Source organism: Bos grunniens, chromosome 5, assembly GCF_055505025.1.
Source record: "Bos grunniens cultivar Pamir isolate PY7600 chromosome 5, Bosgru_T2T1.0, whole genome shotgun sequence".
In the NCBI taxonomy this organism is placed as follows: Eukaryota; Metazoa; Chordata; class Mammalia; order Artiodactyla; family Bovidae; genus Bos; species Bos grunniens.
Genome location: NC_141169.1, coordinates 118469979 through 118496244, shown reverse-complemented (window position 1 = coordinate 118496244; position 26266 = coordinate 118469979). Strand labels below are relative to the sequence as shown.

The 26266-nt window shown below is 52.6% G+C and overlaps 1 protein-coding gene across 12 annotated transcripts in view; it reads right to left on the bottom strand.

Annotated features, from left to right (window-relative positions):
* TBC1D22A (TBC1 domain family member 22A) overlaps positions 1-26266 on the bottom strand; it is a 262637-nt gene that overhangs the window by 135616 nt on the left and 100755 nt on the right. For 8 of the 12 annotated variants that reach the window (XM_086404306.1, XM_086404307.1, XM_086404305.1 and 5 more), the window contains 2 exons: positions 23625-23687; positions 10672-10786 (listed from right to left, as the gene is read on the bottom strand). In XM_086404306.1, the coding sequence (XP_086260432.1) occupies positions 10672-10786; positions 23625-23687 (178 nt within the window). The remainder of the gene's footprint in view (positions 1-10671; positions 10787-23624; positions 23688-26266) is intronic. The other 4 variants (XR_015164928.1, XR_015164929.1, XR_015164930.1 and 1 more) reach the window with 1 other exon arrangement.

Genomic DNA, 26266 nt, shown 5'->3' with positions numbered 1-26266 from the left:
GCTGTCATCTAAGCACAGGGAGAAAAAGACGGACGAACCCACGGACCCGGGGCACTGCAGCCCCAAGTCCTAGGAGATTAACGCGCCCAAGAGCCCCTCGGCACAGAGAGCGTGCGCTCCTCAAACGTCGGGGGCTGCAGTCTGGAGATGCAGGGAAAGACCCCAGACCCACACAGTCTGAGCGGGGAGCGAGGTAAGGACACGCCGGGTCAAGCTGACGGAAAGCAAGGTCCAGAAGGAGGCCCACAGGCCAGAGAGAGGACAGGCCTTCCTTCTGGGTGGCTGACGACTGGATGCAGGTTTCACCTCCTGGTTCATAAGAGACACCAGGGTCTTCCTCCGCAGGAAAGGGGAGGAGAGGCCTGACTGATACCAACGCGTGTTCCGTGAGCACATGCGGACCGAGTTTCCACAAAACCACCTCAACTGATTCCACCTCCACGGCATTCCAAACAGGCCAGCATGCGCCTCAGGGACCGGGAACAAACAGCCCTGGCAGTGTCTTCTAGAAGGGAGTGCTGGCTAAACACCTGCTTCAGCACAACAGTGTGTGTAGAGGAGAGGACTGCAGCCACCAGGCAACAAGGCCACGCTGTTTCACTCACACACACACACACACACACACACACACACACACTCGTCTTTGCAAGCTCCCAATTAGGCCTCTTGAGTACGGCTCCCGCAGGCTGCAAATGCAGACGTCACACTGGAGAGCGTCTAATTGCTCCTGGCCCTTCGGCTGATCCCCCCAGTCCTTTACCATCGTAGAGCCCTGACCCCGTTGGAACAGCCTCACAGGCAGACCCGGACGGATCCACAAAGGAGTGGCACGCGCGGGGGCCACACAGACGCAGACGTGGCGACGGTGCTCGGGGCACCCCCCAGCCAGAGCGAGACGGCGTCTCTGACGGGGCCGCAGAGAGACGGTCAGACATCCTCCTGGCAAACATCATCAAGACTGAAAAACACCCACGGTTGAGCCAGTAACGCCTCCTGCCTCTTCTAAGACTGCATGTCAAGAAAACAACCCAAGATGCAGTCTAGAACATCGAGAAACACTACGCGTGCTGTCGAGGACAGTGAAAAAGTGGGAACCGAGCAAACCTGCATCCAGGGAAAACTGCCCCGATGCGGTGCCAGCTCACAGTGGACAGTGGGCCGGGTGTCTGGGTCCCCTCAAAATGCACATGCTGAAATCCTCACCCCAGGAGGATGCGGTCAGGAGGCAGGGCCTTGAGGAGGTCGAGTGGGCGGACCCTCATGAATGGGACTAGTGTCCTCACACGGGAGACCCCGCAGAGCCCCCTTGCCCCCCTACCCCGAAAGGACGCGGGCTACGGACCAGGCAGAGGCCCCCAGAATGAGACCATGCCACCCCAACCGCAGACGCCCAGCCTGCCAGCCGCCAGAACTCTGAGAGACAAACCCCGCTCCTCTAAGTGCCCAGCCTGTGGTCCATAGTGTACCAGCCAGGGGGATGAAGACAGGCCTCTGCCGTCTCCACAACAGCCGTCCTGAGGGACTTCCTGGGCTTCCTGGTGGCTCAGGTGGTGAAGAACCTGCCTGCAGTGCAGGAGACCAGGGTTCGATCCCTGGGTCAGGAAGATCCCGTGAAGACGGAAATAGACACCCACTCCAGTATCCTTAACCTGGAAAATCCCACGGACAGAGGAGCCTGGTGGGCTGCAATCCACGAGATCGCAAAGAGTCGGACACGACCGAGCGACTGACACTTTCACTTTGCTGAGGTACAGCTCACACACCACGCCGTTCGGCCAGGGAAAGCGGTTTTCAGCACAGGCACTGAGTGTGCAGTCAGTCACTGGAGCCTGATTTCAGGACATGGGGTCCCTCCTAAAAGACACCCCACACCCGCAGGTCAACCCCCACGCACCCCCAGCTCTGTTCCCAAGCCACAGGCAGGGGTCTGTTCTCACCCACCTTCTGTCCCCGCCTACCTGCCGACCCTGGACACTTCCCACGAGTGGATCACACACTATGTGGCCTCACGTTTCCAAGGGCCCTCCGCTTCACAGCGTCTCAGCCCGCCGCTCCCCTTCACTGAGGAGCAATACTCCCCTGCGCGGGCAGACCACCCTTCATTTACAGCTGCACCAGCTGCCGGGCACTCGGGCCGGGCTTTGGGCTTTGCGGGCTGCGACGAACAAGGCTCCCGGGAACACTCGCATCAGGCTTCGGCCAGGTCGCACAGTAACGCTAGGCTTACCCCTCTGCTGAAGTGCCCGGCTGTCGGCCAAAGTTGCTGGGCCAGCTGGACAGGCCCCCAGCAACACATGGGGTTTCAGATTCCTCCACATCCGTGCTGACAGTTGCTCCTGTTCCTCTGATTTCCAACATCCTACAGGGTGTGACTTTGCTGGTTTGCATTCCTTAAGGATTAATGATGTCCAGTACCTTGTCATGCTCATTGGCCATTACTTTGCAGAAATGTCTACTCAAATACTTGGCCCCTTTGTTAAAATCAGATTGTCTTACTGATTTAAAACAGTTCTTTGTAATTTTTCCCATTCTGCAAAGGTCTCTTCCCTTGAGAGTATCATCTACAGCACCAAATTTTCATTTCCACGTAGTCCAGTTCACCTGTTTTTTTTTGGGCATTTTTGCTCTTGGTGTCACATCTAAGAAGCCATGGCGTAATCCAAGGCCATGAAGACTTACTGCTGGGCTTCATTGTGAGACTTTAATAGTTTCAGCTCCTACAAGGTCCATGATTCATTTTATTTTTATGTATGGTGAGAGGCAGGGATGGAACTTTGCATGTCAATATCTAATTGTTCCGGGCTTCCCTGGTGACTTGTGGTAAAGAACTCACCTGCCAATGCAGGAGACTTGCGTTTGATCCCTGGGTTGGGAAGATCCCCTGGAGGAGGGCATGGCAACCCACCCGTGTTCTTGCCTGGAGAATCCCATGGACAGAGGAGCCTGGAGGGCTACACTCTATGGAGTTGCAAAGAGTCAGACACGACTTACCAACTGTACAACAATCTCACTGCCCCAGCACCAAATGTTGAAAAAGACCATTTCTCCACTGAGCTGCCCTGGCATCACTGGCAAAGATCAATTGCCCATAAAAATGAAGGTTTATTTCTAGACTCTCAATTCTGTTCTACCGATGGCCATGTCCATCCACAAGCCAGAATGACACTTTCCTGATTACTGTAGTTTGGCAGTAAATTTTGATATCAGGAAATGTGAATCCTCCAACTTCATTCTGTTTCAAGATTGTTTTGGCTATTCTGGGTCTCTTGAATTTAAATATGAATTTAAAGATAAACTTGTCAATTTCTGCTACAGTTCTAATAGGGAGTACACTGAATCTTTAGATCAGTTTGGGGAGATCTGCCGTCTTAATACCACCAAGTCCTCCAATCCACCACAAGAGAGGTCTCTCCATCTATTTGTTGTTGTTCAGTGGCTAAGTCACATCCCACTCTTTGCGACCCCACGGACTGCAGCACGCCAGGCTTCTCTGTCCTTCTCCATCTCCTGGAGTTTGCTCAAATTCATGTCCATTGAGTCAGAGATGCCATCCAAACATCTCATCCTCTGTCACCCTCTTCTCCTGCCCTCGATCTTTCCAAGTATTAGGGTCTTTTCCAATGAGTAGGCTCTTCGCATCGGTGGCCCAAGTGCTGGAGCTTCAGCGTCAGCATCAGTCCTTCTGATGAATATTCAGGTTTGACTTTAGGATGGACTGGTTTGATCTCCTTGTTCCATTTATGTAAACCTTCTTTAACATCTTTCCACAGTGTTCTGTAGTTCTTAGAATAAATATTGTACTTTTTTGCTAAATTTATATCATTTTATTCATTTCGACAGTATCATAAATGGAATTGTTTTCATACTTTCTTTTTTTGATGGTCCATTGCAAGTGTGTAGAGATACAACTGGTGTTTCTGTCTTGATCTTGTATCTGACAACCTTGCTGGGCTTGTTTACTGGCTTTCATAATTTTTTAACGGATTCCTTTGGATTTCCTATATACAGATGATGTCATCTGCAGTGGGAGAGAGTTTCACTTCTTCATTCCCACTCTCAGTGCCTCCGCTTCCTTTTTTTTGCTAACTCTGTCAACCAGGACGGGCTTGAATACCAGTGGAGAACACAGACGTCCGTGTCTTGCTCCTGAGCCTAAGAGGAAAACGCTCGGTCTTCCACGTTAAGCATGAGTAACCGTGGGGTCTTCACGCACTCTTTGTCAGAGAGGTCGCTCCTCTGGCCTCAGTGTTTTGAGTGCTTTTTATCAGGACGGTGTTGGATTACGTCAAATGCTTTTTCTGGATCAACTGAGATGACTGTGTTGCTCTGTCCTTTATTCTGTTAGGACAGAGTGTCACACTGACTGCGTTCCCCACGTTGAACCAGCCTTGAGTCCCGAGATGAACCCCGTCTGTCTGATGCATGACCCCTTTTCATGTCTGCTGCATTCCGTTCCTCAGTGTTTCACTGAGGCTTGTTACATGTGCTCCTTCTTTGTGATCGTTGTCTCGTTCTGGTATCAGGATAATAATGGCCTAGGAGAATGAACTGAAAGGTATTTCCTCTCTCCTCTTTTTGTAACAGTATGTGAAGGAGTGATGCTAATTCTTTGTTAAATATTTGTCAGAATTCACCAATGAAGTCAGCTAATCCAAGGCTCTTCTTTGTGGGGATTCTTTAAATTACTCCTTTAATCTCTTACGTACATTGCTCTTATATTTATACATCCATATAAATATTGATAAATAAATTATAATAAACATTATATTATACTGAGACACAGAAACTTATTTTAAGATATAGCTTTACACAATTATGAGGACTGGCAAGTCTGAAATTTGTAGACCAGGTCAGCAAGCTAGAAACTCGGGCAGGATTCCTATGTTGTAAGGAGAATTTCTTCCTCTTCTTCTTCTTCAGGAAATTTCCATCTTTGCTCTTAAGGCCTTCAATTCATTACATGAGGCCCACCCCCACATTATGCAGGGTAATTTGCTTTATTCAAAGACGACTAATGTATATGTTAACCACGTCAAAATATACCTTCACAGCAGCATCTAGACTGGTGTTTGACCAAATAAGTGGGCACCACAGCCTAGCCAAATTTATACAACATTAACCATCACAGTCAGTTGTGGAAATCCGTGCCTTTCTAGGAGCATCTCCATTTCATCTACATCCTAATTTAATTTAGAGAGTTATTCACAGCATTTCCTTAATGCCATTTATTTTTGAAACCACTCATAACTTTAATGATCTAAGCCTTCTTCCCTTTTTTCCAGGTCAATCTAGCCAAAGGTTGACCAGCATTTTGTTGCCCTCTTTGAAGAACCAGCTTTGGTTTTGTTGAGTTTTCTCTACGGCTTTTCTATTCCCTACTTCATTTATTTCTGTTCTAGCCTTTATTTCCCACCTTCTGTTTGTTTTGCCTTTAATTTGCTCTTCTTCTCCTAGTTTCTGAAATTGAAAACTCAAGTTAATACCTTGAGATGCTCTCTTTAATGTGAATACCTCTTGGAGCAGTGCTTTAGCTGCCTCCCCTAAGTCTCCGTATGCTGTGACTTCTTCTTTGACTCATTGCTTCTTTATAACTGTATTCTAAAATTTTCACATATTTGTCACATTTTCTTCTGTAACTGATATCTAACTTAATGTCTGTATGATCAGAGCACAATTTATATGATTTCTACCCTTTCAAATGCACTGATGCTTGCTTTATGGCCTAGCATATGGTCTACGCTGGAGAGCGCTGTGCGTGCACTTGGGAAGATGGGATCCTGCCACGATGGGGGCTCTGCAGACCTCTCTGAGGGCCAGTGATTTCCAGGTGCTCAGTTTTCTTTCTGCTCCTTTGTTGATCTTCTGTCTGCGTTTCCTACACATTATTGGAAGGAGTATGTCACTATGTTCTAGAAAGACATTTTTTAAAAAAGCTTAATGACTCTAGGAAATGCTTAGAAATTAAAACAAAAAGCAGTACTAAAATGTGCATGCATAATATAATTGCTGCAATGCAAAAAGTACATTGGCAAAAAGACCAGAAGGAAATTAGTAAAATGTCCCAATGAAAGCTTCTGAGACAAGGAGCTAATGTTAATGAGTTTTCTGATTTTTTAATTTTTAGTGTAAGTCCATTACTTTGATCATCGCCAAGATGTTTTTAAACAGAAAATCTGACTACATACAAGTTATGGGCTATGAAAGCACAGCGCACCTGACTGTCACCTCAGGGGGCTGCAAAACCAGCAGCCCCTCCCTCTGGTTCTGAGCCACTGGCATTTCCAGGGCCCTCTGTTCTCCACTCCCTCACACAGAACAGAACTGCCACAGGAAACGTCCGGAACTCAGATGCTCTCGTTTCTACCTTTAAAATGTTTCTGAGATGAGCTGTGAACTGCAGAAGTGTGTTAGGTGAGGAACACTAAAGGAAGCCAGTGAAAGAGGCATTTAGCAGCAGCCTTGGTTCATATAAGACACGGGAAAACGAGGTGCAAGTAGGAAAGACATAAACGCAAACAAAGAAAGTGTAGACAACTGCTTCTAAGACCGTAATTTATCAATAAGAAACGGCGACAGCTCACCCTCACTGTCACTCAGAGCCGGTTCACACCGACCGTGGACAAGGCGGAAGAAAGATGGCCGCACAGCTGTTCAGCTGGCAGCAGACCCCACCCGCTCAGCGCTCCTCCTCTGTGTCCCAGCCAGGTTTGGGGACTTACTCCTCTTGCTGACCCCACACTAAATCCACTCCCAGTGCGCTCCGGTATCCAGGAAATGCATGCTAAAGCGTCTTCTCTGGGCAAAAGTAACCTGCTCGAAAACAACCTGTACTTTTGAGATGCTCACTTATAAACAGTAACGCAAAAATAAAGAATCGATGCTTTCAAACTGTGGTGCTGGAGAAGGCTCTTGAGAGTCCCTTGGACGGCAAGGAGATAAGACCAGTCAATCCGAGAGGAAATCAACCCCGAACATTCACTGGAAGGACTGAAAATACTTTGGCCACCTGATGCGAAGAGCCAATTCATTGGAAAAGACCCTGATGCTGGGAAAGACTGAAGGCAGGAGGAGAAGTGGGCAGCAGTGGATGAGACGGTTAGACAAGCATTACTGACTCAAAGGACATGGATCTGAGCAAACTCCAGTGAAGGAGAGGGAAGCCTGGTGTGCTACAGTCCGTGGGGTCACAAAGGGTCAGACGTGACTTACTGACTGAGAAACAACAACAGTAAAAAAGTATCCATAATGTTTGTAAGGAAACACACTGTCATTTCAGCCACTTTCCGTATTAGCTTTCAAGAGTGATTTATTTTACCAGAAAATGCCATATCAAACCGATCAGAGCTTACACATGCTGGTGATGAAAATCAGCTGTGAAACGCTCCTCCTACGTGCCGACCCACTCCCAGGCACCCTGAGGACTTGGTCCACAGCGAGTCCACACGAGCTGGTCAGGGCAGCTTCTAAATTTAAGGAGCACGCAGGACAAAGGCGTGGGGTTGTGGGAATGCTGCTTCGTGTTTTGCTCTGCTGAAACCACTTAGTTCAACTAAAATATACCTCTCTACTTAAATTGTGGGATTCAAGGTGACGGAATAATGGTTCTTAATCTTAAATAGGATTTAACACTGCTGAAATGAATATGACAGCCCCTGTTTGAAAAATACTTAAAAACTGCACCATGCCTAGGGGGAAAAGAACTTAAAAACTCCAACAACACTAGAAGGGTTTCATGAATTATGCTACATTATCTCAGCAGAATATTCTGTGCAGGAGGTAGAAACGATCTTTACCGAGATCTCTTAATAATACAGGAACAAGCTAATGTTACAGGGACAAGCTCATGTTCTAAGGTTAAACGGGAAAAGGCGCGAAACAGAATTTTCTATGTAACATGTTCTGAACTACATAAATAAAACACACAGCGAAGACTCAGAGGAGCTCCCCGCAGACAGCTGTCCCACCCGGCACTGCCATGGGCCTGCGCCCCGTCCCCAGGCTGGCCTGGTGGGAGTGCAGAGGCACAGACACCTCCAAGGGGTGTCGGGAGAGCAGCATCTGGCCCCCGCAGAGGACAGAGCGAAACGAGGCTGCATAAGGCCACAGAGGCCTCCTTCCCCCCAGCCAAACCCAGACTTTGGGACCCCTGGGCTCAGTGGAGCCTGGAGAGGAAAGCACAGGACCCAGCCCTGCTGCCCAGCCCACAGCCCCGAGAAGCAGCCAGCTCCCCTGCACTGAGCCCTCCTCCACTGTCTTCTCCCAGCACGTGACACGTTCCTGGAGCGACAAGCCACTCGGGCTTCCCCCCGCTGGCTTCAGCGGCCTTCTCCAGCCTCTGGATCTGGACCACCCGCACACCCACCCCCGCCACCGAGGTCCCCAGAGCTCTCCTGACTCTCGTCCTCAGACACCCCTCGGGGGTGACAGACACCTCCAGGGCCCAACCGTGACCAGGGGCTCCATCCCAAAGTTTAGTTCAGTTCAGTCGCTCAGTCGTGTCCGACTGTTTGCGACCCCATGGACTGCAGCATGCCAGGCCTCCCTGTGCATCACCAACTCCCAGAGTTTACTCAAACTCATGTCCATGGAGTCAGTGATGCCATCCAACCATCTCATTTCTCTGTCGTCCCCTTCTCCTCCAGCCTTCAGTCTCTCCCAGCATCAGGGTCCTTTCTAGTAAGTCAGTTCTTCCCATCAGATGGCCAAAGTACTAAGTTTCAGCTTCAGCATCAGTCCTTCCAATGGATATTCAGGACTGATCTCCTTCCAATGGATATTCAGGACTGATCTCCTTTAGGACAGAATGGTTGGATCTCCCTGCAGTCCAAAGGACTTTCAAGAGTCTTCAACACCACAGTTCTAAAAGCATCCATTCTTCTGCACTCAGCTTTCTTCACAGTCCAACTCTCACATCCATACATGACTACTGGAAAAACCATAGCTTTGATTGTCTAATCAAATCTTTGCTGGCAAAGTAAGGTCTCTGCTTTTTAACATGCTGTCTAGATTGGTCGTAGCTTTTCTTCCAAGGAGCTGAGGATTTGTTCCACACGTGCTTGCAGAGGCGGGGGCTGGCGCTGCTGCACCTGCGTGTGTCCTTCAACAGAGGGACAGCAGGGTGAGGAGCTGGAAGAGACCTGACTGCCGGCAGCCCCAGGGGGCCTGTGTGTGCGCCTGTGTGTGTGCATATGTGTGTGTGCATATGTGTGTGTGTGCGCACGACTGTGTGTGCTCAAGGCATGAAGAGTCTGTGAGTTTACCTGAAGGCAACACTTGAACACAAATTGTTCTCTCCAGCTTTCCTCTCTTCTGGACAATTAAGATCGCGGTCATGTCCCTTCATCCCAGCCTGCTGATGATTCAGACAAACGCACCAAGGATCGCTTGGGTCTTACAACCTACATTGGTGCTAGACTCGTTAGGACAAACTTATTTACCACATTAATTAAATGGTCTATTTAACATGGAATATCAATTCTCTAATCACATCTCAGTTGAACTTCTTCTTTCAATTAACAGCTCTGAAGTCTACTGACAGAGCTCCTACTGTTCTAGGATCATTAAGAACACTTTCATTATCTGTCAAACGAGGAAGCGAGAAACAGAGAGGCAGGCAGGCTCGGAGCGGCCTCTCCCTGCTGAACAGATGATGGGGGAGCAGCCCGGGATCACTGGTTGCTTAGCAACGGAGAGGCTCCCATGAGACTCCAAGCGATGGGAGAGGGGTGGCCACAAAATGGACCACAAAATGGATGAGAAGCGGGCGCCGTCAGGGGACCACCTGGTCTCAAGTCAACCTCACTCTTCAGATTACAGCAACACGAGAATCCGAAGTGGACCTAACACTGAGATGGCTAAAACACAACCTAAAAAATAACCACAATGACAAACACCAAGGCAGGAAGGTTCACGTGAAGACAAAGTAACACCAGTTTTAAACAAAACGCTACCGCTCAAGAGTAAACCCGTCCTGTGGTGTTTCATTTCTGTCCACAGATGAATTAAAAAGTAGATCTCACACACATATCATCAGAACGGTTTTTCAACTTGAAACATAAACCAGGCAAAGTTATGCTACAGTTGGCTACCTGCTGCAACATAAACGGAAGAAAGAATACGCAATACTCAGAGACAGTGTAACCCAACCTAAAGCCCATTAAGCCAATTATTTTGCATGTAATTAATATTCCCATAAAATTAAATGCTACTAGTATATCAAAGGCAAACCAGTGATAAACGCTGCAGAAATGCAATTAAAGAGGATTCGGTTTTTAGCTTAGAAGCAAAACATCCAACTAATAGCCTATCACCTTAACCGTAGCCATTTAAATCCAAATCATTAAAGCCAGTGCTCTGTGGCCATCAACACAAAACCACGCTCCTCGAATATATTACATTTCTCCTCATTTATTATTTAAAAGAAGATATTAATAATAATAAACACATCTCAATGTCTTCAGTGGTTGAGCATGTGGATTTAAGGACTTTTTCAAAGCGGGCATCAGTGATAAAACTATTGTTCTCCAATATTATTAATGGCCGTCATTAATAACATTAAAATTAACAGCAATTTTCAGCACGGGTGTAATTATGCAGAGCAACATGGTCAGGCCACTGAAGTCCACGTTTAATGTCTGTGAGAAGAAAGCACCATGCATGCTGTGATCTTACCTATGTACTCGCAGATGAAGACTACAAAGAAGGGAGTGACAAGGTCATTTATCCCCTGAACATATCCGCTGGCAGGATGACGTATGGCCCATATGAACAGTATCCTTTCAAAAATCTGAAAGAAAAGTGAACACTGGTGGAGCAGAAAGCAAACACATCAGAAACTTTTTAAGTGTGTGCATCCTTAGGACACACGTTACCGATACTTTTCAGTCTCTAATATAAAATACAACTGTTTTAAATTCCAGTTATCTTGATTTTTTTTAATAGACTCACAAGCAGCATGGAAGAACGTCCTGGAGCCCTGGGCTCAGTCCCACCACACAAGCTGGCTCCTACAAGAGACACTCACTCTCTGGCCTCCCAGCCCCGCGGGTAACCGCTGCGTGTGGCCGCCCTGGACTCGGCCAGCAGGCGCAGCGGCACCTGGCCTGGCAGTTCAGGAAGCGGGGGGGGGGGGCAGACAGAGGAATGGACGGGTGGGCAGGTGGGCAGGGGGAGGTCAGCAGCTGGCTGCCCACGTGAATGGGCATGAATGGGCAGAGGGACAGGTGGGACGGAGGGGATGGCCGACGCCCTAAGCTTCCCTCACCAGATGCTTTTTCACAACTGACAGGTAACAGCATATTCGCTCCAGCTGTCAGCATAACGACTGAATATCTGTAAATCCTATATTCCGAGGTGACCGGCACAGTAAGTCTGGTTAACACCCACCACCACACACAGCCGTAGGACTTCTTTTCTTGTGACGAGGACTTCCAAGACTGATTTTCTTAACGACGTTCAGAGAGGTGGTAAATGTCGTGCACTGTGGTCGCCGGGCTGCACGCGACAGCCCTGCCGCTTGTCTATTCTATTCTGACGCCCTTCACCCATTTCACGTCCCAGCCTCCTCTGGCAAACACCGATTTATCCTTCGTGTCTCTGAACGTGGTCGATTTTTTAATAGATTTTTTTTCAGGTTATTTCCTATTACAGTTTATTACAAAATGCTGCACACAGTCGACTGCTGAACAGTAAATCCTTGTTGCTCACCTATTTGACATGCAGGAGTCTGCACCTCTTAACCGCACACTCCTCACGCATCACTCCCTTAACTCCCCCCTTCGGTCCTCATAGGTCTGTGTCCCACGTCTGATGCTTCTTTTTTATGTATGGATTCATCTGCGTCACTTCTTAGACTCCACACACAATGACGCAACGGACGCCCCCTTAAACCGCAGGACGCTCCCGGCCCTTGGAAGCAGGCGTCCCCGTCAGCCTGGCTCCCGCCGCCGTCCGAGGACCCACCACCCTGGCGCCGTCTCAGCTCCTCTCTCCTCGCCACTCACACCCAGTCCATCCTGCCTCCCCTCCTCACGCCCCCCACCATCCTCCACCTGCATCCAGGAGGCGTCTCACCAGGGCCCCACCGCGTCGTCACCCACGCACACGCATGCGCACACGCACGCACACGCGGCTTCACGGCCTCCCCGGCTCCAGGCTCCTGGCTCCAGGCCCCCGCCCCCAACACCGCGCGCTGGCTGCCCTGGCTCTGACCCTCTGCCGCCAGCTCCCAAAGCCCAGCTGCACTGGGCCCACCAGGCTGCCACCTCCTCTGTGCTGGTCCCGGCCCTGGCGTCCAGCTCAAGCCGCACCCCTGGGTGGCTGGGCCGCCATATGCCCCCTCCCCACCCGCTGGGGAGGGCCGACGGCTTCCTGCTCGTGAGGCCCCGGCCGGCAGTGTCCCTGGGCCTTCCCGTCCCGGGTCCCTCTGGACCGACGACACCTGGAGGCACCTCCTGGTCACTGGAACACCGTCCGAATCCTGCTTCTCCATCAAGCGGTGACGCTCCAGACCTGCAAGGCCCACTAGCCGGGACCTCAAGGCCCCCCCTCCGAGTCCATGATGGGAGACGGACTGGGAGCGGGGATCGGCTCCAGGGGCATCTGGTGGACAGAGACCAGCGAGGAGGCGACGGGCTGTGATGCTGATGACAAGCCGCTCGGACGGCAGTAGGAGAGAGGAGCCTTCCAAAGCGAACAGAGGCAGACGGAGCCATGCGTGGCTGAGAATCAGGGCCCACAGTCTTGGCAAGACGGCCTAGCACCCCGCACGGGGGACCTTCTGTCTTGCCCTGCACAGGTCTCCCTCCTTCCCAGCCACCGGTCGAGCAGGGGCGTGGAAAGAACCTGCTGAGGAGCCAGGCAAAGCCCGCGGGTCTGCCCCTCAGCACCAGCATGCCTGGTGGAGGGGACGGGTGTGCACGTCCTCCTCGAAGCCGTGACTCCAGGCCCGCCTGCCCCAACTCCACACAGGCCCGACAGCTGCCCGGAGCCCTCACCAGCTTCCACGCCATAAACAACATCCCCAGCGGCTCTGGTGCTCGCGTGCCCTTGACCTGACACCTATCCAGGCAGCACCCCTACCTCCCCAGGTAATCAGAGCCGGGAGGCCGCACCTACAGCCTCTCATCGTCTTGCATGTTATTTCCCTATAACAACAGCTATTAATTTAGAGAATAAGAAAGACTCCCATGATTTACACATCTCAGAGCGGAAGAGGGAGACAGAAAGGAAAGGTGAACCACTTGCTTAAACGTCCTTCAGCCTCTCTCTTGGCAGTAACTGTCCTGTGCGCTGGGGACACCAAGGGTCCACAGCTGGATCCATCCCAACCAAGCCACCCGCGGTCCCAGGCCCCCCACCTGCCCTTGCGGGCGCATGCCCTGGTCCCCGCACTCCCTCCAGCCCCACTGTGGGACCACCCACCGCCCAGAACATGAAGCAGCATCTGGCTGAGGGCGGACAGAAGCCGATGGACAGATCAGCCTCGTCTGGACTCTCAGGGAAGCTGCACTGAGTGTAATGAAGCAGGGAAGGTGTCCACACAGACAGCGTGCCTGGTGACGGCGGGGAGCAAGAATCCGGAAGGAGAGAGGGGAGCCCTGAGTCCTGACCTGCCTGCAGCTGAGGGGGGCTGAGGGAGAGTGCTGGCTGGGGTGGGGCCTGCAGGATCCACAGAGCAGCGAGAGCCCTGCCCCCCACTCCGAGGGGCACCTCACAGTCAGCTTGGCATCCCAGGTCCAGTGGACAGTGGCTCATGGGGGCAGCTCTGGGGCCACAGGGGCCCCAGGGCCAGGGCCAGCCAGCCTGGGGTATGGGGCCGGCTTCCCACGAGGTGCCTAAAGGCCAGAAAGGAGAGGTGTCCCGGGGCGGGAACCAGGTGGCCTCAGCAGCTCAGTGTCCCCTGCACAGTCCAGCGTCCCCACAGACGGCCCTGCCCCTGGCCACCGTCCCTGAGTCCACCTGTGACGGGGACAAAGTCAGCGCCCCACAGGCTGATTCTCCACTGGCATCAGGGCCCCAGGCTCACACACGCACCAACGGAGCCCAGCAAGGTCATCGCGTGCCCAGCAGGCAGCCACGGGCATTTCTGCAGGGGCCACAGTCCCCACGGCTCCGTGTGTCAAAACCCAGGCATTTCACTAAGAGCTGTCACAGGAAGGGTGAGGACGGTGCACTCGACTTGCACGAGGCTGTCAGTAGACGCAGGGCAGCTTAGGAAAGAGCAGACGTGGAAGGGCGGACACGGGACGCGAGTTCGCGCCTAAGCCGGTGTGCTGTGAGTGTGAGCAGCGGTGCTGTCTGCCAGTGAAGGAAGCGTGCCCTCCGTGTGTGCACGTGTTTAATGAGAACACGGAACGATACAAGATGGCCCTAGCGATGAATATTTACTGGGTAATATTTGCTATTAAAGTTCTGTTGACATTCCCTGAGGTCTACCTTCGTTAGAGAGGAGGAATTCATCAAATGCAGTTCAGACTTCAAACTCTTCCCCAAGTACCTTCTCTACAGACCAACTGACCCTCGTCAACAATCATGAAAACACTTGCTACTCTTACCACCAGCACCACTTGCACTGAAAACGTGAGAAGGCACCGGGCATTCCCAGCCTCCGGAACCTGATCACAGGCCAGGTTTTCCCTGAAAGCCCAGCGTTCCTCCACAGAGGGCCCCGGGGAGCAGCTCAAGAGGGCCCCGTGGAGAAGCTCCTTCTGTCCTGACTCTGCAAACATATTACCACCTTCACGCGCCTCCACAGCAGGACCAGGGTGCCGACACGCCATGCACTTGGAGAGCTGAGATGTTCTGCATTCTAAAAAATTTAATATATTGAAACTGAAAACGTTGCTGTGCTCATGATTACTTGGGGGAAAAAAAATCTGATTTCGAAAATGCGAAAGCATCATAATTCAACCATATGCATCGGCAACATGACTTCCCAGTGTATCAAGCGCCGTGGAGATGATTTCTGTGAGAATAACAACAAAATATACGATTGTGTTGAGAAGACCTGTGGGATTTATATCTCCTGAAATCCAGGAGCCATGTGGGCTCAGAAAGCAGAGAAATTTATAACACAGGTGCTCGCACCACGGCTGAGGGGACGCTCCCCCCAAACGAATTACAACATCTGATGAATGAGACAAAAGTAAGAGTCCATAACAAATCTAAAACGTAGATTAATCGGCAGCCATCCATCACATAATATATACACCGAATGCAGGTTTACAATCCAGTTAATAATACCGCGCTCTGAAGCCGCTGCCGCACCACGCTGGGTGGTGAATTACTCCACCCTCACCTCCTTGAGATGTGGGGATTTCCGTCCCACGTTCTGTGCTCAAGTCACTTGACGGGCTGGCAAAGCACACACGTTTCATCAGGCTCAGAACTGAAGTACAGAAAAGAAACAACACCTTCAGACGACACATCACGCTGTCACCGTCGTCAGACCGCACGCTCGGCACGGCAGATGGAGCTGCGTGCCGGAGCGCAGCCGAGGAGTCGGACGCGGTCAGAGCGTCTGTCCCTTTAGAGCGCGGCCAGCCTTTCCCCTCGGGCGGTTCAGCACGTGAGATGCTGACACTCTTAATCCTGTGAGGCAGTGAAACATCCGTCCTGGCCAATTTGGGTTTACCTCAGGAACACACACTCTCCTTCCTACTCGGAAGTCGCCTGACAAAATCCACTGTATCAACAGAATAAAGGAGCAAAGACCTATTCTCACCTCAGACGACAAGTGGGAAAGGAGGCGGTAAAACCTCAGCAGCCACTGAGGACTTTAAAACCCTGAGCAAAGCAAGGCTCCAGCCTTAACACGAGCCATCTACAAAACCGGGAGCAAACACCCCAAGTCAACGGCGCAGGCTTCTTCAAAACTGGAATGACACCAGGGTGTGCCTGCCTTCAACACTAATATTCAATACTGCAGTGGAAATCTTGGCCAGCGGAGGAAAAAAAAAACCAAGCATGGATATATAGAACAGAAAGAAAACATGAAGCTATCATGATTCATAAGCCATATGATTAACTTCTTTAAAAACTCAAATACACCTACACACAGAACATTAGAATTGATAAAAGATTACTGTTTGCCAGATATAAAATTAACTTACAAAGGTCAACTGCATTTCTATATACTGTCATTAACAAATTAGACAATGCTACTAAAATGCAAAAAGATGCCACTTCCTAAAAATATATCTATAAAGAGATTTAGTAAGTCGTGTGACGTATTTGAGAGAGAAAGCACCAGAACGAACACCAGCCAGGTGCTTCTTCACCCTGGGCTGGATCAATAAACCACAGGAGACACAGGCAAGACTACGCAGCAGTGAAGATGAGCCACGCAGTGGGTGCAGGGGCTGGGGCTGAGCACCGGAGCCCTGGAATACAGAGTGCTGACAAGGGGCACGCTGAGCACAACCCCACCAAGAATAAAGAGTGAAAACAGATGAAACACACACAAACCCACGCCACAAACCTAGAGAAGAGCAAGAGAATGATTTACCAAAAATCCAGGAAAGAGCTCCTTGTTGGGGGACACAGACAAGTCTGGGGAGGGACAGAGAAGTGACCTGGACGATGCCAGCCTGGCTGTCTCATCAGCTTCACAGTGGACAGTTCACTTCAGTCCTGTCCGACTCTTGGTGACCCCATGGACCACAGCACGCCAGGCCTCCCTATCCACCAACTCCCGAAGCCTGCTCAAACTCATGTCCATTGCGTCGCTGATGCCATCCAAACATCTCATCCTCTGTCGTCCCCTTTTCCTCCTGCCTTCAATCTTTCCCAGCATCAGGGTCTTTTCAAATGAGTCAGTTCTTCGCATCAGGTGGCCAAAGTATTGGAGTTTCAACTTTAGCATCAGTCCTTCCAATGAACACCCAGGACTGATCTCCTTAAGGATGGACTGGTTGGATCTCCTTGCAGTCCAAGGGACTCTCAAGAGTCTTCTCCAACACCACAGTTCAAAGACATCAATTCTTTATCACTCAGCTTTCATGACAGTGAACATGTGGAAGTAATTTTTAATTTTTTCTTTACATTGGACAGGTATGTTATGGAAACCTTTCTGCTCTGATTTGTTTTACCATAAAGCCAAAAAGGGAAAAAAGGGAAAGATCTATGGATTAGATCCTTGAAATATATGCCAGAAGAGTTTAATGAACTGATTACATAATGAATACATATCTCTCAGGCTCTCACAAAGAGGTTTCTCAGGTGGCTCAGTGGTAAAGAATCCACCTGGCAATGCAGAAGACAATGAGTTCAATTCCTAGATCAGGAAGATCCCCTGGAGAAAGAAATGGCAACCCACTCCAGTATTCTTGCCTGGGAAATCCCATGGATGGAGGAGCCTGGTGGGCTACAGCCTGTGGGGTCACAAAGAGTTGGGGTCACAACTGAGCGACTAAATAACAGGCTCTTACAAATGCAACCCCCCCCCAACCTCCAAAGGGTAAAACAAAGATGAATTATGAGACGGCATGGAGAGAGCAATAACTACGAAGACGCAGGCTCAGGAGCACTGAACGTCCACAGCTCCCCAGCCTGAGACCTGACCAGCACCGCGTCTCCCACGGAAGGACCCTCCAGAACGCCCACCCCAGGAGGAGCGCGTGTTTAATGCATGCAGCCCACCAGCACCCGTCAGCTGTTTACCACGAGCCAGCCCCACTGGAGGGGCCGGGGGGACACAGGAGAAGAAAGACCCGGGCCCTGGCCGTGACAGCCTGCAGCGTGAGAAGAGACAGCCAGGGCCTCGGCCGTGGCCAGAATCCCAGCAAGATGCTCAGACACGCCGGTCTGAGACCCCAGGGTGCATCAGGCACCAGCAGTACAAAGACAACAGTGGAGGCTGCCCCCCTCGAGAGCTGCGTCCAAGGGGACAGAGACGCGAGCAGACCGTGGGAATCATGTGGGCGCCGTAGGGTCAGCCAGGGCAGGAGGGGGTGCTGGCAAGCTCGAGGAGGTGGGGGAATGGTGAGCAGAGCAGGCCAGGAGGAGACCCCCGGGCACGGAAGTAGCGCCCCTGTGCAAATGCCCCAACCCTCTTCAGTCTAGGCCAGACCCTCGGGACACAGCCAATGCCTGCTCCTCGGGAAGCGGGCTTCTCCCTGGCCGCCTCAGCCCCGGACGCCAGCTGGGCCCATGCCCCTCCACACAGGCACTCCAGTCAGGAAGCCTGTCTGCAGAAAGCTCACAATCAGCGGACGAGTCGAGGATGAACACATCTGTGCTCCACAGATACGTGCCTCCCAGAAAACGACCATGCTTCGGGCCACGGAGAACTCATCACCCCAAGCAGAAGGACCATGCGTGGATAATGGGGTCCTAAAGGCCTGCACAATCTTTGTCCTCTGCGTCTGATTAAATGTGACGAGATGTCACTTCTCCGTGGCTAACTGGAAAAAGCATCCTATTTCCCTAATTCGTGAAACTGCTCTAAGAAGCAGAAAGCCAGAGGGCAGATAATATAATAATTACGGAGGAGAAGGGACTCGCAAGTTGATGACCTTATCTCGTGACAAGGCCCAGCTCTGAGATCTGAAGGAAGCTCCTTCCCTGAGCTCCCTGCACCAGCCCACAAGCCAGAGGGCCTCGGGTAAGAGTTCGCATTTTCCAAGTAAGAGGCTGAGGTTACTTCCACAAATAGAAGATAAAAAGAGCAAGGGCCAAAAAGTTATGAACTTTACTTTCAAATAACAACGTTGGATAAAAAGATTACTCAGTTCAGTTCAGTTCAGTCGCTCAGTAGTGTCTGAGTCTTTGCGACCCCATGGACCGCAGCACGCCAGGCCTCCCTGTCCATCACCAACTCCCAGAGTTTACTCAAACTCATGTCCATCAAGTCAGTGATGCCATCCAACCATCTCATCCTCTGTTGTCCCCTCTCCTCCCGCCTTCAATCTTTCCCAGCATCAGGGTCTTTTCAAATGAGTCAGTTCTTTGCATCAGGTGACCAAAGTATTGGAGCTTCAGCTTTAGTGATTAACGACTCACTTCAACAAAATCTCCCAAGTCCCGTGAGGCTCCAGGCACTCGGGCGCCGGCCCTGCTCCCAGGGAGGTGACGTGCAGGCAGAGTGAGACCTCATCCACGAGGAGACAATCAGACAATAAGCACCAAGAGGATCAAAGTGTGAACCAAAGTGGGGCGGGGCGTCTCCGACAAGGCTCCATCTCTGGAAGGCCCAGAGGAAGCAGACTCCTGAGGTCACGGGTGAGGAAGGGAGGACCCCAGACAGCGTCACGTGATGAGTGCTCGTGCCCAGCTGCCCTGCGCCGAGCAGACAGAGGAAACCCACAGACAGAAGGCCTGATCAGACAGGTCAAGGCAGAAGGGCAGGGCACAGGCAGGGAGGCAGCCGAGCCCCGGGTCCCAGGTCCCTGGGGACGTCACCTCAGGAGGTCCTACAGAGACCCTGCCTCCATCCACAGCCTCCGCCTCCGTCTGTGCTTCCTGCCAGCAGGGACTTCCAGGGTCCACCCCAGGAGTCTGACTCGGAAGGCCGAGAGGAGGCCAGGGAACAGGCAGGCTAAAGGTTTCAAAAGCAATTAAACAGTGAGCAAAAAAACGGAACACACATTTCACCAAAGAAGATCTGAGCGTGACAAATCAGGAGATGAAAAGATGCTCAACGTCCACAGTCAACAGGGAAATGCAAATTGTAACCCCGTAAGACGCCACCACACAGCTGTTTTTTAAAACAGTGAAAATTAAACAGATTGGTGATCCCACGTATGACACGGACCTGGAGGAACTGGGCCTCTCACGTACGGTGAGCCGGCACGGCCACCTGGGGAAAGGGCTTGGCAGCATCTCATAAAGTCTACAAACACACGCTTACCCTGCCGCCCCGCGCCTCACGCCTGGAAGTCTTCCTAGATTTACACATGACGGTTTAGGGCAAATGTATGTCGTAACAGGCCCAGCCAGCACCGGCATGGATCAGCTGCGGTGCGTCCAAGTCTAACCCCTGCAATGCCGCAAACCAGAACCTGACTCTCCCTGCTTCTCCCTGAGACCAGCGCTTCTAGACTTTTCCTAAAGCCCCTTGCTTCCGTCACCTGGTTCCCCCACAGGCAGTTCCCCCCGAGCCGGGCCCTGGGCAGGTGTGCAGCTCCAGGAGGAACCTGTGGGAGCTGAGGGAGGGGCCGAGTGGCCCATTGCCAGGGCCCAGGGGCTTCCACAGGGATCGAGGTCCCAGCTTGTCACACCTGACGCCAGCCGACACTGGCCAGCGGGGACTAGCTCCCGCCTCTGAAACTGGGAGCCCACAAGCTCAGCTCTATGCAGAGTGCCTCAAGTGGCAGGAAAAACATAACGGTGAAGATAAACTAAAGGCCGCATGGCAGACTCCATTTTCCATTTTAAAAAATACCTTAAAACGAGGTTATAATATGTGATCTCTCATTTTCCAGATGCAATAAGCACAGTTATTGAAAAGGACAATCAAAGAGAAGTACCTCAAAATGACTACTTCTGTGGGAAACTAATTTTCTCCTTTTGTGTTTTGTAATCTAAAAACACTTTGGCTTTAATAATCGTGTGTGTTTTTTTTTTAACAAACTTACTGCACAGCAAGAGATATCAAAATTTAGAACTGCATTTACTAGAGCAATCAAGACGAAAAACAAATATTTAAAACAATAAGAAAATTCAGTTTTAAAGAGATGCCATTTATAATAGCAACAAACAATATGACAACGAAGAGTAAATCGAATAAAACATACACGGGACCTTTTACGGAGCAATTTCTAAAGCTTCATTGAAAGGCATTAAAGAATGGTCTAAGAAAATGCGGAATTAGCATGCTCGTGAAGATGAAGACTGAATTTCATAGACACGTCAGTTCTCCCGAATTGATCTGTAGATTCTGTGCAATTCTGATCACAAATCAAACAGACCTTAGGAATAAACAAGAGCGGAATCTAAAAACGCAACACAATAGTGAACGCGACAGAGAGAAGCAGACTCACAGACACAGAGAGCTACCAGGGGCTACCAGTGGGCAGAAAGGGGGCGGGCGGGCTGCACGGGCACAGATCGGAGGTGCACACAAGCCATCAGGATCTACTGAGCAACACGGGGAATGCCGTCGATGTTCTATGATAACTGTAAGTGGAGTGTGAGCCACTGTACTGCACACCCGCAATACACATACTGTACGTCGACTGTACTTCACTTTGAAAAGAGAAAGACAACCCTGGCCATCTGATTCTGGGACTTCCATGGGCTCCCCACTTACAGGGAGGAGGAAAGCCCTAAGATGACCTGATGGGTTTTGAAAGTGGAGGGGGGTGTCATGTATACTCCCCACCAGACACTGAGCCTTCTGGTGAAGCCGAATGAATCAGGCGCGTGTGATCTGCAGGAAAGGTGAGCTGAGCGCTGGGGCAGAATAGAGGCTGTTCGCGTCTGTGCGTGTCACTCGCTTCAGTCGTGACGGACTCTGTGACGCTACGGACCCGCCGGGCTCCTCTGTCCCTGGTGGGCAAGCATACTGCAGTGGGCTGCCGTGCCCGCCTCCAGGGGATCTTCCCGACCCAGAGATCGAATCTGCATCTCCAGAGTCTCCTACATTGCAGGCGGATTCTTTACCACTGAGCCACCAGGGAAGCCAACACAGAGATCAGATCTCCACAAACGTGAAAAAGACGTGAACAGAAGGGAGCCTGCAAACGTGGGCAGAAAAGCCAGAGCGGTCACCACGGGAGGAAGTGACGGTGGACTCCCGCCTCAGAGCACACACGGCCACTGGACACCGGCGAGCTAAGGCAGGGATGAGCCGTGACACTTCAGAACCTGGAAGGGAGAATGAGGGAGGAAGCACGGCCTCGGGGTGTCTCCTCAGGAAGCTGCCCTCGCTGAAGAGACGGGAGCCATGGCAGCCACCAAGAAGAAAGTGTCAGGTGGGAGGAGGGATCTGCCCCCACCAATGGCAAAGAGGCAGAATCCCCAGTATATAAAGAGCAACAGGCAACAAACAATCAGACCAACCACCCACAAGAAGTCAGGCAAAGACAGAAACAGGCATTCCCCAGAAGGGGACACAGAAGCACACAGATGCAGGAAGACGCGCTCACTCCACGGGTGATCAGACACACGGAAGTGAGCACTGCCACCAGAGAGACAGACCGTGAGAGCCTGGCAGCACCCAGAGCCGGCGGGGCCGTGAGCACCAGACGGCTGCTCCTCTGCCGGAGAGAGCTGAAGCGGGGCAACCCTCAGGAGACCATCCCAACAGCATCCTGAACGTTTAACAGGCTGACACCCAACCTTGCAACACCTTGCTGTTGTTAAGTTGCTAAGTCGTGTCCGACTCCTTGTGACCCCATGAACTGCAGCCCGCCAGGCTCCCCTGTCCTTTATCATGCCCCGGAGTTGGTTGAAACTCATGTCTGTTGAGTCATCACCTTCAGATCAGATGAGATCAGATCAGTCGCTCAGTCCTGTCCAACTCTTTGCGACCCCATGAATCGCAGCACGCCAGGCCTCCACAGAGACACACACTTGCTCCTGTTATTAACATCTTGCTTTAGTGTGGTGGATTTGTTATAACTGATGAGCTGTTATTGGTATATTCAATTCAGTTCAGTTCAGTCACTCAGTCGTGTCCGACTCTTTGTGACCCCATGAATTGCAGCATGCCAGGCCTCCCTGTCCATCACCATCTCCCAGAGTTCACTCAGACTCACGTCCATCGAGTCGGTGATGCCATCCAGCCATCTCATCCTCTGTCGTCCCCTTCTCCTCCTGCCCCCAATCCCTCCCAGCATCAGAGTCTTTTCCAATGAGTCAACTCTTCGCATGAGGTGGCCAAAGTACTGGAGTTTCAGCTTTAGCATCATTCCTTCCAAAGAAATCCCAGGGCTGATCTCCTTCAGAATGGACCAGTTGGATCTCCTTGCAGTCCAAGGGACTCTGAAGAGTCTTCTCCAACACCACAGTTCAAAAGCATCAATTCTTCGGCACTCAGCCTTCTTCATAAATGATACTGAGAAATCCTGCCAGTGGGCACCTGTGGAACTGTAGGTGAAGGTCCCAGGCAACACTGTCCAACAGCAAAACCTGGAAACCACCCAAATGCCCCCCAACAGGGAAAAGGCAAGAGAAAGTGTGGAATATCTGAGTAGCAACTGGACACACAGATTGGCTAAACCCGAGAAAATAACGTAGGTGAAGAAAGTCAGGCTGCAGAGACCCGACCACTCAGACAGAGGAATGATCCGGCTCCAGACCACAGCTCCCCGGGTGTCACGTGACATGTATAAAAGGCGTGAGGAAAGGGAGGGAGACACAGGTGAGGAGAGCGGGCATCTCCTGGGGAGGGTCGGGAGGCGGCTGAGAGCGGCAGGCAGCCTCCATATGACCGGCCACACTCGGGTGGGGCTCTCAGTCCTACGCTGGGTGGGGGGCCTATGCGTGTAAATCACAGACACACATATGCACTCCACCTGTGCTCCTCTGTACACACCGACGTTTGCACAATGAAAAAGGACAGTGGGCACTTGTGTCGGCAACTCTGCCCCAGGGGCCACCCCGGCCCCCGCCGCGGGTAAAGCCACTGGGACGGCGGGCGTGGGGCTCCCTCCGCAGGACGTCCGGGTCCCGGCTCTTACCTCTGTCACTTTGGGCTGAAGTATCAACGCTTCGGGACTCATCCGAGGGATGTCTATGTGGATCTGGAGACAGAGGAGAAAGACACACAGATGTTAAAAGCTGACAGACGTCGCGGCAGGCATGACGATTGAAACAGAGACACTGAGAAACGGCAGCGAGTGTGCCCGGGGTCTTGCCTGCTCTCTCCGGGCCGGGCATTCTCCTGTGGAGAGGGGGCAGGTTCCATCCGCCCGGCCCCCCGCCCCGTCCCGGCATGACAGCCTTGCTCCACGCTTCCCACCCGGTAACGGCAACTGGCCAGCTAGAAACAGAGCAGGCCCTCAGCTACTTAGTAACAGGATCCATAGCAATTAGTAAGCATTGATTTCCAGCCTCTGACACAGGCAGCAATTTGAGTACATCAATAGCATACAAGTTTTTGGCTGTGACAGCTTCTTCTTGGAACCTGGGACACGTTTTTCTGCACTGTGCACAGTCCTTGGGGGAATCCAGGGCACTGTTCAGAGGCAGCGTTTCAAAAGCCCTGGGAGGAACTGCGAGGAACAGCGGGCCCCACCCGACCACCGGCTCACAGGAGTGTTGTCACAGAGCACACCCACCACGCAGCGGCACCTCCGGCTCCAGGAAGCCTGCTCAGCGCTTGAGCCGGCATCCAGCCAGCCCCCAGCACCCCGTGTGAACACCCCACTGCAGCCAACGCTACCACCATCCCCACTCACCCAGGCACACGGTCGCACGGGCCAAGAGAAGGCGGCACGTGGTGATGCCGTGGGGAGGGGGCTGCAAGCAGGTCCACCCCCATCCTCGCCCCTGACCACGAGGGTCCTGAGACCCACAGGGCCTGGGTCTCCTCACCGCCTCGCCAGCACCGTGGCCGTGGCCACCCCAGCGGGCTCTGCATCCTTGCCCATCAGAGCCCCACCCCACCGCTCAGAGCTGCCGGCGGATGCACGGCCCCGGAGCTGCACGGCTCTGACTCGGGGGAGCTGCTCCCACTCATGGGGCCCGCCCTGAACTCTCCCCTCGGTTGAGAACCCGGGAATGCGCTGCCCATCGGTGGTCCCAAGGGAGGCAGTGAGACTGCCCAGGGAGAGAACTGGGCCAGGGTCAGGGGCCGGCAGACTAGCGAGTTCAGGGAGCGTGGACTACAAGGCAGTGGGAGAGAGAGAGAAGGGAAGTTGGAGAGAAGACAGCATCAGAGGAAGACAAAAAACGACCTGACTCAGACCCGCTGAGCAACGCGGGGAGGGATCTAAACGCCGAGACGCGCAGGCATCCCCCGTTTGGGAAGGAGACCCCGAGGACAAGGACTACAGTCTGCTGGGGCCGGAGCCCTGCAGCTGGCCACGGGCAGCAGACCAGAACCCTCCAGACCTCACCCTGTGACCAGGGTGTCCTCCAGGGCCACCTCAGAGCACTGACTCCACGCCATCAGAGCCACGGGGGCACGCCAGGGGCCAGAGGAGCTGCCTGCCACGTGCTGGCTGGGGGGCAGGGCAGTGCACCCCAGCACCAGCTCGGCACACCTCGCCCCCACACACAGGACTGGGCCGGCTGGGGCAGCCACGACGTCCACAGAACCCGCAGGGCGGGGACGACACGCCGGGTGAGCTGGGACCAGCTCTTTGTGCTTTGGACGTGACAGCTTCACCCACAGAAACCTAGAGAACAGAGGGCAAGAGGGGCGGGAAGCAGACGGGGTCCTGGCCACCCGGGGCTGTGTGGGGGCCAGGCCACACCCTCAGGCAGACGGGCGGCCGAGGTCAGTTCATGGGTCAATCCCCGAGAGTGGGCAGCAGGGAGAGGAGACCAGGGTGCCCAAGCCCCAGCCCCGGGCTGGCTCCATCATGACCCAACAGAGCGCCTGAAACAGCCCTGCAGGACAGCCCAGGGTCCACCTCCAAGAGGCAGGAGCACTCGGCCCAGGGCAGGCAGGCCCAGCGGCTAAGCCTGTGCTCGGTCATACTGACACGAATGCAGAAACATTCGGGGGCTCACAGTAACAGGAGAGCTTTTTATTACTATCACAGTGACTACTGAGTAAAGACGCATGCGACCCGTCTGTAATTAACTTTCTCGTGAGAAACTCATAACAGAACGCAGCCTGGTAGATCCCGCAGATGGATGCCAGTGTCGTCCTGCGGACAAAAAACACAGGCAGAACAGTAAAGAATGTGCCCACTCACGCAACCCGCAAAGGGGAAAACAGGCAGGTGAGCCGGCACTGCCCTGACCCGACCCACACGCCCGCTGCCTCAGAACTCGGTTTCCCGGAGCGACAGGTGGCACGCCTGGGGCCTGGGAGCCGCCGGAGTTGTAGCCAGAGGACGAGTCCCAGTGGGGGCGGCAGGGGCCAGAGGCCGAGAACAGCCCACCGCGGAGGGTGAGAAGGGGTCCCTGCCCCCTCCCTACCCCCAGCACGAGTCACTCTTCCTCCAGGGCTGCCAGGCTCCCCTGTGGGGAAGGTGCTGTCCAGGAACCCAACTTAAAGGACCGTGGTGATCCAGCAGGGGAAGGCCCGTCCCCGGACTTCTTGGCGGTACTGCGCCACCCTGACAAGCAGACCTGAGTGTCCGCATCTGGGCGGAAAATTCAGCGACGCTCCTGCACCCAGAGGCCAGGTGTGTCAGGGATAACACTC